This window comes from Mizuhopecten yessoensis, unplaced genomic scaffold (assembly GCF_002113885.1).
Source record: "Mizuhopecten yessoensis strain PY_sf001 unplaced genomic scaffold, ASM211388v2 scaffold716249, whole genome shotgun sequence".
NCBI lineage: Eukaryota > Metazoa > Mollusca > Bivalvia > Pectinida > Pectinidae > Mizuhopecten > Mizuhopecten yessoensis.
In genome coordinates this window covers 25,141-38,398 of record NW_018480022.1, presented here as the reverse complement: position 1 = coordinate 38,398, position 13,258 = coordinate 25,141, and the positions used below count along the sequence as shown (strand labels likewise).

Here is a 13,258-nt window from a genome sequence, read left to right as displayed (position 1 = left end):
CAGCCTCCTGGGGGGTCAGTCACACCATTTGTACAATTTTCAATCCCTGCCTCCCATGAATGCTTTTGATCAAATATGATTGATATCCAGTGCATAGTTCTACAGAAGAAGTTGTTTGTAGCAATAAAGCCAAATTGCCCCCTTTTGGCCCCGCCTCTCAGCCCCCTGGGGGGTCAGCCCAACTATTTGTACAATTTTGAATCCCCACCACCTAGGGATGCTTCCAGTCAAATTTAGTTAAATTCCAATCAGTGGTTAAGAAGAAGAAGTCGTTTAAAGCAATTGTTGACGTACAGACGACGGACGATGGACGGACGACGGATGCCACGGTATGGCATAAGCTCACCTTGGTCCTTCGGACCAGGTGAGCTAAAAATGACAGAAATTCAATCATCACTTAAAGATTGTTTATATAAAACGAAGGATTAAGACAGGGGGTTGTTTTAGGTAATTTCCAAATGAAAAATGTTTTGATTTCTCAATAATATCCTTTCTAATTAAAATTTTGACTTGAATTTTACAACTTTACTCATTTAAGTAGACTTACATCATACATACTTTACTTATGTTTTATAAGAAGTTATGGCTTCTGGACACATATCAAACTTGGCTATTTCTAATATCTCTCAATCTTAACTGAATTAAAAAGTAGAGGACACCCTTTATATGCTATAAGTATAAGATATCAATTGTTAGTATTGTATATTATATATAATATTTACTCAACACCTGTGGCTGAAGTGAGTTCAAGGTCCTGATTTGTTTTTTTTTACTTATCAAAATTAAATTACGAATCAAAAATGGCATTTGCCACCACAACTACTGTAAAATGATTGATTAAATATATGAAGGTTGATTTGCTGGTAGATTTAAGTCTCCTAGCCGCAAGGAAAGTATATGCTTTGATCGTTTAAGTTAACCGATGTCATTGTTTTATCAAATGTTCTGCCTAATCGTTTGACACGCAATATTCTAGACATTAATATATTGGCGATAATACCACAGCATTTAGGTTACTGGATAAGAGTTCTTTAAATGTGAAAATTAGAATGAAAATAACGTCTATTTAATAAAATGAATTAATACTAAAAGAACGTGCGTCTTTAAATCACTTCATGTCTTCATCAACAAACTCAGCCGATCTTCATTAGGACCTTCTAGGCGGGCATATAGTTGTGCTGTCATGTACATTTTCTTGTATCGAAGAAAAGCACCAATACCCTGAAAAAGAATATACAGGTTTTCAGTCAATTGTTCCCGGTAGAATAAATAATAAAAAAGTCTTTTGTTTACAGCTGTATTTGAAATTAGATAAAACAAAGAGAGGGTTGTATCATGACGTTAGAAGTGAAGAATTTGATCATTTTAAGTGAAATATAACGTCATTATATCACATGTATTGTATAACGTAGCTGTGTATGTTGATGGTTGTGTTGGTGTGGAGGAATTCTGACAACATCATTATTTACAATTCGAGATATATTTAAAAGAGGAAGGCTTGCATTTAATTAGTCCCCATAATTGGTACGAAACAGGAAACCTAGGTAGTCACCAAATAAAACAAAGAACAGAAGGAACCGAGGAGGTTACCAAAACAAAAAAGAGCAGGAATTGAGGTCAACAAAACAAAATGAATAAAAAAAACCAGAAACCGAGGTAGACACCAAATCAAAAAGCAGGAACTGGGGTAGTCACCAAAACAAAATGAAACTAGAAATTGTTGGCTAACAATTTGACGGGCTTTTCACTGTAAGGGTTACTTCCCTTACACCAGTAGTAAAAGTCCTGGTATTTGTTAAAATTACATGTTCGAATTTGACCTCTCTCAAATACCGGAAGTTGATCTTTAATGGTCATTTGTGTCAGTAAACATTGTAGCCCATCATCCTAGCATGCTACAGACCAAATATCAATACCCTGGTCATTTTCGTTTTTGAGAAGGATTCTTTTGAAGATTTTAACATAATTGACACCAGTGACCTTGAACATGGGTCAAGCTCATTCATATTTTCAAACTTGATAGTCCATTGCTTGAGCATGAATATTCAATAAATATTATGACATTGAGTCACTTGGTTTTTGAGAAGAAGTTTTTTTGAAGTTTGTTTCACAGAATTACACATTCGAACTTTGACCCCTACCGAAAACCGAAAGTTGACCTTTAATGGTCATTCTTGTGCATACACATGGTAGCCCATTCCCTCAGCATACTATAGGCCAAATATCAATACACTGGGCATCTTCTTTATTGAGAAGGAATCTTTTGAAGATTTTAACATAATTGACCCCAGTGACCTTGAACATGCGTGAAGGTCATTCATATTATCAAACTTGATAGTCCACTGCTTGAGCATGATATCCAATAAATATCATGACCTTGGATCACTTGGTTATTGAGAAAAAGATTTTTGAAGTTGTTACCCTGAAATAGCACATATGAAATTTGACCCCTAAATAACTCAAAACTGGACCAGGTCAACTCAATTTTTTTTCTGCCAAAAATATGCGCATTATTGCTGTCCACATCATACCTGAATATAAAGTGAGTCTTACAAACAATTTTCGAAATATTCTTTATTAAAAATTTTTTTATTATTTTTAAACATTTGACATTGGTGACCTTGATAGTCAATCAAGGTCAGACATTTTTTTAAAACCTGATACCCAATCATCTCAGCATTATAAATATGAAATATCAAGACTCTAGGCCTTGTGAAACTTTAAGATTTTTTAAATTTGTTGCCATATAGTGCATTTGAACTTTGACCCCTACCCCTACAGAGAAAATGACTGTAATACCTCCGAGTCTGGAGAAGAAGATTTTTGAAATATTGGCTAATTTTCCATTTTGGGCCCCGCCCTGGCCCCTAGGGTTGGGGTAGGAATCCCAATTTTACAATTTAAAACCATCTTCCTCCTCCAAGGATAATTCTCACCAAGTAAAAATAATTTCCAACAGAAAATTGTCAAAATATACCCAAAAGTGTTGTTTCCCTATATAAACTATAGTAAACTTTACCCCCTCCCCAAGGGAGAACGGATAGCTCGGGGGTCCTGAAATTTACAATTAAAATAAAGGCCCTGATGATCTTTCCATCCATGCAGAGAAAATGACTGTAATACCTCTGAGTCTGGAGAAGAAGATTTTTGAAATATTGGCTAATTTTCCCCTTTGGGCCCCGCCCTGGCCCCTAGGGTTGGGGTAGGAATCCCAATTTTACAATTTAAAACCATCTTCCTCCTTCAAGGATAATTCTCACCAAGTAAAAATAATTTCCAACGGAAAATTGTCAAAATATACCCAAAAGCGTTGTTTCCCTATATAAACTATAGTAAACTTGACCCCCTCCCCCAGGGAGAACGGATAGCTCGGGGGTCCTGAAATTTAAAATTTTAATACAGCCCCTGATAATCTTTCCATCCATGCAGAGAAAATGACTGTAATACATCTGAGTCTGAAGGAGAAGATTTTTGAAATATTGGCTAATTTTCCCTTTTGGGCCCCGCCCTGGCCCCTAGGGTTGGGGAAGGAATCCCAATTTTACAATTTAAAACCATCTTCCTCCTTCAAGGATAATTCTCACCAAGTAAAAATAATTTCCAACAGAAAATTGTCAAAATATACACGAGGGGTGACAGAGAAAACATACTATAGTGATGACAGAGAAAACATACCCTAGTGATGACAGAGAAAACATTCTATAGTGATCACAGAGAAAACATACACTAGTGATTACAGAGAAAACATTCACTAGGGGCGACAGAGAAATCATACCCTAGGGGTGACATAGAAAACATACTGTAGGGGTGACAGAGAAAACAAAACTAGGGGTGACAGATAAAACATACACTAGGGGAAACAAAGAAAACATACCCTAGGGGTGACAGATAAAAGATACCCTAGGGGTGACAGAGAAAACATACCCTAGGGGTGACAGAGAAAACATAAACTAGGGGTGACAGATAAAACATACACTAGGGGTGACAGAGAAAACATACACTAGGGGTGACATAGAAAACATACACTAGGGGTGACATAGATAACATACCCTAGGGGTGACAGAGAAAACATACAGTAGGGGTGACAGAGAAAACATACACTAGGGGTGACAGAAAAAACATACACTAGGGGTGACATAGAAAACATACACTAGGGGTGAGAGAGAAAATATACACTAGGGGTGACAGAGAAAACATACCCTAAGGGTGACATAGAAAACATACCCTAGGGGTGACATAGAAAACATACACTAGGGGAAACAAAGAAAACATACCCTAGGATTGACAGAAAAAACATACACTAGGGATGACAGAGAAAATATACACTAGGGGTGACATAGAAAACATAACATAGGGGTTGACAGAGAAACATACCCTAGGGGTGACAGAGAAAACATACCCTAAGGATGACAGAGAAAATATACACTAGGGATGACAGAGAAAAATATACACTAGGGGTTACAGAGAAAACATACACTAGGGGTGACATAGAAAACATACCATAGGGGTGACTGAGAAATCATACCCTAGGGGTGACAGAGAACCATACACTAGGGGTGACAAAGAAAACATACTCTAGGGGTGACATAAAAACCTTCCCTAGGGGTGACATAGAAAATGTACACTAGCGGTGACAGAGAAAACGTATTATAGTGATTACAGAGAAAACATACTCTAGGGGTGACATAGAAAACATACCCTAGGGGGTGACAGAGAAAACATACCCTAGGAGTGACAGAAAACATACCCTAGGGGGTGACAAGAGAAATCATAGCCTATGTGTGACATAGAAAACATACCCTTGGGGTGATAGAGAAAACATACCCTAGTGGGTGACAGAAAACATACCCTAGGGGGTGACATAGAAATCATAACCTATCGGTGACATAAAAAACATACCCTAGAGGTGATAGAGAAAACATACCCTAGGGGGTGACAGAAAACATACCCTAGGGGTGACAGAGAAAACATACCCTAGGGTTGACAGAGAAAATATACCCTAGTGATGACATAGAAAACATACCCTAGGGGGTGACAGAAAAAAAACATACATTAGGGGTGACAGAAAAAACATTCCCTAAGGATAACAGAGAAAACATCCCAAAGGGGCAACAGAAAAATCATACCCTAGGGATGACAGAGAAAAAAATTGCTAAGGCTGACAGAGAAAACATACTATACGAATGACAGAGAAATCATACCCAATGGTTGACAGAGAAACTATAATAGCCTAGGGGGTGACAGAGAAACTGTAATAGCAGAGGGGGATGACAGAAAAATCATACCGTTGGGTTGCCAGAGAAAACATACCCTAGGGGTCGACAAAGAAAACATATCCTAGGGATGACAGAGTAAACCTACCCTAGGGGTGATAGAGAAAACATACACTAGGGGTGACATAGAAAACATACACTAGGGGTGACAGAGAAAATATACACTAGGGGTGACAGAGAAAACATACATTAGTGGTTGACATAGAAAATATACACTAGGGGCGACAGAGAAAACATACACTAGGGGTAACAGCGAAAACATACCCTAGGGGGTGACATAAAAAACATACACTAGGGGTGACATAGAAAACATACACTAGGGGTGACAGAGAAAATATACACTAGGGGTGACAGAGAAAACATACACTAGTGGGTGACATAGACAAGATGCCCAAGAGGGCCTGTATCGCTCACCTGAATACTAGGGGTGACAGAGAAAACATACACTAGGGGTAACAGCAAAAACATACCCTAGGGGGTGACATAAAAAACATACACTAGGGCTGACATAGAAAACATACACTAGGGGGGACAGAGAAGAGATACACTAGGGGTGACAGAGAAAACATACACTAGGTATGACATAGAAAATTCTCATACTTTGTTAGGCTCTATCCCAGGAAGCCACCAGCCAAATATAAAGATTATATACCTTTCAGTTCTTCAGAAGAAGTCGTTTGAAGTGTCTGACACATTTGACTCCTGTGACCTTGAAAGAAGGTCAAGGTCATTTTCATTCTCAAACTTTGTTGGGCTCTATCCCAGGAAGCCATCAGCCAAATATGAAGATTCTATACCTTTTAGTTCTTTAGAAGAAGTCGTTTGAAATTTTTGACATATTTGGCCCCTGTGACCTTGAAAACAGGTCAAGGTCATTTTCGTTCTCAAACTTTGAAGGGCTCCTACCAACGAAGCTTTCAGCCAATTATCATGACTCTAGGTCTGTCCGTTCTTCAGAAGAAGTTGTTTAAAGGAAAAGTTGACGGACGAGGACGGACGGACGGACGACGGACGGACGACGGACGGACGCCGCGCCACGGCATAAGCTCCGAGCTAAAAATATACACTAGGGGCGACAGAGAAAACATACACTAGGGGTGATATAGAAAACATACCATAGGGGTGACTGAGAAATCATACCCTAGGGGTGACTGAGAACCATACACTAGGGGTGACAGAGAAAACATACATTAGTGGTTGACATAGAAAATATACACTAGGGGCGACAGAGAAAACATACGAAAATATACACTAGGGGCGACAGAGAAAACATACGAAAATATACACTAGGGGCGACAGAGAAAACATACACTAAGGATGACAGAGAAAATATACACTACATACACTAGTGGGTGACATAGACAAGATGCCCAAGAGGGCCTGTATCGCTCACCTGAATACTAGGGGTGACAGAGAAAACATACACTAGGTATGACATAGAAAATTCTCATACTTTGTTAGGCTCTATCCCAGGAAGCCACCAGCCAAATATAAAGATTATATACCTTTCAGTTCTTCAGAAGAAGTCGTTTGAAGTGTCTGACACATTTGACTCCTGTGACCTTGAAAGAAGGTCAAGGTCATTTTCATTCTCAAACTTTGTTGGGCTCCATCCAAGGAAGCCATCAGCCAAATATGAAGATTCTATACCTTTTAGTTCTTTAGAAGAAGTCGTTTGAAATTTTTGACATATTTGACCCCTGTGACCTTGAAAACAGGTCAAGGTCATTTTCGTTCTCAAACTTTGTAGGGCTCCTACCAACGAAGCTTTCAGCCAATTATCATGACTCTAGGTCTGTCCGTTCTTCAGAAGAAGTTGTTTAAAGGAAAAGTTGACGGACGAGGACGGACGGACGGACGACGGACGGACGACGGACGGACGCCGCGCCACGGCATAAGCTCAGAGCTAAAAATATACACTAGGGGCGACAGAGAAAACATACACTAAGGATGACAGAGAAAATATACACTAGCGATGACATAGAAAACATACACTAAGGATGACAAAGAAAATATACACTAGGGATGACAGAGAAAATATACACTAGGGGTTACAGAGAAAACATACACTAGTGATGACAGAGAAAACATACCCTAGGGGTGACAGAGAAAACATACGCTAGGGGTGACATAGAAAACATACACTAGGGGAAACAAAGAAAACATACCCTAGGGGTGACAGAAAAATGATACCCTAGGGGTGACAGAGAAAACATACACTAGGGGTGACAGAAAAATTATACCCTAAGGGTGACAGAGAAAACATACACTAGTGATGACAGAGAAAACATACCCTAGGGGTGACAGAGAAAACATACACTAGGGGTGACATAGAAAACATACCCTAGGGGAAACAAAGAAAACATACCGTAGGATTAACAGAAAAAACATACACTAGGGATGACAGAGAAAATATACACTAGGGGTGACATAGAAAACATAACATAGGGGTTGACAGAGAAACAAACCCTAGGGGTGACAGAGAAAACATACCCTAAGGGTGACATAGAAAACATACACAAGGGATGACAGTGAAAACATACCCTAATGGTGACATAGAAAACATACCCTAGGGGAAACAAAGAAAACATACCGTAGGATTGACAGAAAAAACATACACTAGGGATGACAGAGAAAATATACACTAGGGGTGACATAGAAAACATAACATAGGGGTTGACAGAGAAACAAACCCTAGGGGTGACAGAGAAAACATACCCTAAGGATGACAGAGAAAATATACACTAGGGATGACAGAGAAAATATACACTAGGGGTTAGAGAGAAAACATACACTAGTGATGACAGAGAAAACATACCCTAGGGGTGACAGAAAGAATATACACTAGAGGGTGACAGAGAAAACATAAACTAGGGGTGACATAGAAAACATACACTAGGGGTGACATAGAAAACATACACTAGTGATTACAGAGAAAACATACCCTAGGGGTGACATAGAAAACATACACTAGGGGTGACAGAGAAAACATACTCTAGTGATGACATAGAAAACATACACTAGAGGTGACATAGAAAACATACACTAGGGGTGACATAGAAAACATACTCTAGTGATGACATAGAAAACATACCCTAGGGGTGACAGAGAAAACATACAGTAGGGGTGACAGAGAAAACATACATAAGGGGTGACAGAGAAAACATACACTAGGGGGTGAGATAGAAAACATACACAATGGATGACATAGAAAACATACTCTAGTGGTGACAGAGAAAACAAACACTAGTGATGACAGAGAAAACATACCCTAGGGGTGACAGAGAAAACATACACTAGGGATGACATAGAAAACATACACTAGGGGTGACAGAGAAAACATACCCTAGGGGTGACAGAAAAATGATACCCTAGGGGTGACAGCGAAAAACATACCCTTGGGGTGACATAGAAAACATACCCTTGGGGTGACAGAGAAAACATACACAAGGGATGACAGTGAAAACATACCCTTAGGGTGACATAGAAAACATACCCTAGGGGTGACATAGAAAACATACACTAGGGGAAACAAAGAAAACATACCCTAGGATTGACAGAAAAAACATACACTAGGGATGACAGAGAAAATATACACTAGGGGTGACATAGAAAACATAACATAGGAGTTGACAGAGAAACATACCCTAGGGGTGACAGAGAAAACATACCCTTAGGATGAAAGAGAAAATATACACTAGGGATGACAGAGAAAAATATACACTAGGGGTTACAGAGAAAACATACACTAGGGGTGACAAAGAAAACATACCATAGGGGTGACTGAGAAATCATACCCTAGGGGTGACTGAGAACCATACACTAGGGGTGACAAAGAAAACATACCCTAGGGGTGACATAAAAACCTTCGCTAGGGGTGACATAGAAAATATACACTAGCGGTGACAGAGAAAACATACGCTAGGGGTGACAGAGAAAACATACTCTAGGGGTGACATAGAAAACATACCCTAGGGATGATAGAGAAAATATACACTAGGGGTGACAGAAAAAATATACACTAGTGGGTGACAGAGAAAACATACACTAGGGGTGACATAGAAAACATACACTAGGGGTGACATAGAAAACATACTATAGTGATTACAGAGAAAACATACTCTAGGGGTGACATAGAAAACATACACTAGGGGCGACAGAGAAAACATACTCTAGTGATGACATAGAAAACATACCCTAGGGGTGACAGAGAAAACATACTCTAGTGATTACAGAGAAAACATACTCTAGTGATGACATAGAAAACATACCCTAGGGGGTGACAGATAAAACATACCCTAGGGGTGACAGAGAAAACATACACTAGTGATTACAGAGAAAACATACTCTAGTGATGACATAGAAAACATACCCTAGGGGGTGACAGATAAAACATACCCTAGGGGTGACAGAGAAAACATACACTAGGGGTGACATAGAAAACATACTATAGTGATTACAGAGAAAACATACTCTAGGGGTGACATAGAAAACATACACTAGGGGCGACAGAAAAAACATACTCTACTGATGACATAGAAAGCATACCCTAGGGGTGACAGAGAAATCATACCCTAGGGGTGACAGAGAAAACATACTCTAGGGATTACAGAGAAAACATACTCTAGTGATGACATAGAAAACATACCCTAGGGGTGACAGAGAAAACATACACAAGGTGTGAATGAGAAAACATACACCAAGGGTGACATAGAAAACATATCCTAGGGGGTGACAGATAAAACATACCCTAGGGGTGACAGAGAAAACATACACTAGGGATGACTTAGAAAAAAAACCTAGGAGGTGACAGATAAAACATTCACCAGGGGTGACAGAGAAAAACATACACTAGTGGTGACAGAGAAATCATACCCTATGGTTGACATAGAAAACACACCCTAGGGGTGACAGAGAAAACATATCCTAAGCGTAACAGAGAAAGCAAATCCTAGGGGTGACATAAAAAACATGCAATAGGGGATGACAGAGAAAACAAAACCTAGAGGTGACAGAGAAATCATACCCTAGGAATGACACAGAAAACATACCTGAGGGGTGACAGAGAAAACATATCCTAGGGGGTGACAGAGAAAACATATCCTAGGGGGTGACAGAGAAAACATATCCTAGGGGGTGACAGAGAAAACATATCCTAGGGGGTGACAGAGAAAACATATCCTAGGGGGTGACAGAGAAAACATATCCTAGGGGGTGACAGAGAAAACATATCCTAGGGGGTGACAGAGAAAACATATCCTAGGGGGTGACAGAGAAAACATATCCTAGGGGGTGACAGAGAAAACATATCCTAGGGGGTGACAGAGAAAACATATCCTAGGGGGTGACAGAGAAAACATATCCTAGGGGGTGACAGAGAAAACATATCCTAGGGGGTGACAGAGAAAACATATCCTAGGGGGTGACAGAGAAAACATATCCTAGGGGGTGACAGAGAAAACATATCCTAGGGGGTGACAGAGAAAACATATCCTAGGGGGTGACAGAGAAAACATATCCTAGGGGGTGACAGAGAAAACATATCCTAAGCGTAACAGAGAAAACATATCCTAGGGGGTGACAGAGAAAACATATCCCAGGGGGTGACAGAGAAAACATATCCTAGGGGGTGACAGGGAAAACATATCCTAGGGGGTGACAGAGAAAACATAACCTAGAGGTGACAGAGAAATCATACCCTAGGATTGACACAGAAAACATACCTGAGGGGTGACAGAGAAAACATATCCTAGGGGGTGACAGAGAAAACATATCATAGGGGGGGACAGAGGAAACATATCCTAAGCGTAACAGAGAAAGCAAATCCTAGGGGTGACATAAAAAACATGCAATAGGGGATGACAGAGAAAACAAAACCTAGAGGTGACAGAGAAACCATATTAGCCTAGGGGTGACAGATATATCATACCCTAGAGGTGACAGAGAAACCATATTAGCCTTGGGGTAACAGAGCAAGCATAATAGCCTAGCGAGTGACAGAGAAACCATACTCAAAAGGGTGACAGAGAAAACATACCCTAGGTGTGACGGAGAAAACATTCCCTAGGGGCGACTGAGAAAACATACACTAGGGGTGACAGAGAAAACATACCCTAGGGAGTTACAGAGAAACTTACCCTAGGGACGATAGAGAAATCATACCCTAGGGGTGACAGAGAAAACATACTCTAGGGGTGACAGAGAAAACATACCCTAGGGGTGACAGAGAAATCATACCCTAGGGGTGACAGAAATCATACCCTAGGAATGACAGAAAACATACCTTAGGGTTTACAGAGAAATCATACCACAGGGGTGACAGAGAAAACAAACCTAAGTGGACAGAGAAAGCAAACACTAGGGGTGACAGATATATCATACCCAAGAGGTGACAGAGAAACCATATTAGCCTAGGGGTTACATAAAAAACATGGAATAGGGGATGACAGAGAAAACATACCCTAGAGGTGACAGAGAAACTATATTAGCCAAGGGGTGACAGAGAAAGCATACTCAAAGGGGTGACAGAGAAAACATACCCTAGGTGTTACAGAGAAAACATACCCTAGGTGTTACAAAGAAAACATACCCTAGGGACGATGAGAAATCATATCCTAGGGGATGTCAGAGAAAACATACAATACGGGTGACAGAGAAAACATACCCTAGGAAGTTACAGAGAAACTTACCCTAGGGACGATGAGAAATCATATCCTAGGGGATGTCAGAGAAAACATACACTAGGGCTGACGAAGAATACATGCTATAGGGGGTTACAAAGAGAACATACCCTTAGGGTGAGATAGAAAAAATGCTATAGGAATGACAGAGTAAACAAACCTCAGGGATGACAGAGTAAACAAACTCTAGGGATGACAGAGTAAACAAACCCTAGGGATGACAGAGAAAACAAACCCTTTGAATGACAGAGAAAACATACCCAAGGAATGACAGAGAATGCATACCCAGGGGGTGACAGAGAAACAAACACATGGGGGGGACATAGAAAACATACCCTAGGGGTGATAGAGAAAACATACCCTAGGGGTGATAGAGAAAACATACCCAAGGGATGACAGAGAATGCATACCCTAGGGTGTGACAGAGAAACAAACACAAGGGGTGACATAGAAAACATACCCAAGGGGTGATAGAGAAAACATACCCTAGGGATGACAGAGAACACATACCCTAGGGGGTGACAGAGAAACAAACACAAGGGGTGACATAGAAAACATACCCTAGGGGTGATAGAGAAAACATACCCTAGGGATGACAGAGAACACATACCCTAGGGGTGACAGAGGAAACATACACTAGGGGTGACATAGAAAACATACCCTAGGGGTGATAGAGAAAACATACCCTAGGGGTGACAGAAAACAACATAACCTTAGGAGTAACAGAAAAAACATGCCATAGGGGTTGACAGAGAAAACATACCCTAGGGATGACATAGAAAACATAACATAGGAATGAAAGAGAAAACATACCCTATGGATGACAGAGAATGCATACCCTAGGGGGTGACAGAGAAACATACACTAGGGGTGACATAGAAAACATACCCTAGGGGTGATAGAGAAAACATACCCTAGGGGGTGACAGAGGAAACATACACTAGGGTAGTCCGAATTATTCTGACGTTTTATCAACTTTTTTCATATCGGTCTGTCGTCGATTAACGTCAGAACTCCGGCCCTCTATAATATGCGGGAAATATGCGACCCGCGCCTGGAGCGCACTTCAAACTGATATTTTAGAAACAAATCGTCACTTTCACACACATGTCGCACATGGATCGAAAGATCTATTCTTTATGCACTAGGTGGTATCAATAACATAATTCAGAGATCATTATGAAAAGTATTTTTCAACGTTTTCTTTACCAACCCATGTTTTTTATGGAAATTAGGCCATGAGAAATGTCACATGACTTGACGAGATCTCGCGTTACCGAAGGTATTTCCCAACGTTATGACGTA

At 40.2% G+C, this 13,258-nt stretch overlaps 1 protein-coding gene across 2 annotated transcripts in view; it reads right to left on the bottom strand.

Annotated features, from left to right (window-relative positions):
• Nucleotides 1–780: 780 nt before the first annotated feature.
• Nucleotides 781–13,258, bottom strand: part of LOC110442326 (macrophage migration inhibitory factor-like) — a 29,384-nt gene continuing 16,906 nt past the window's right edge. For both annotated transcript variants that reach the window (XM_021485882.1, XM_021485883.1), the window contains one exon: nucleotides 781–1,221. In XM_021485882.1, coding sequence (XP_021341557.1) covers nucleotides 1,182–1,221 — 40 coding nt within the window. In that variant the 3' untranslated portion in view covers nucleotides 781–1,181. The remainder of the gene's footprint in view (nucleotides 1,222–13,258) is intronic.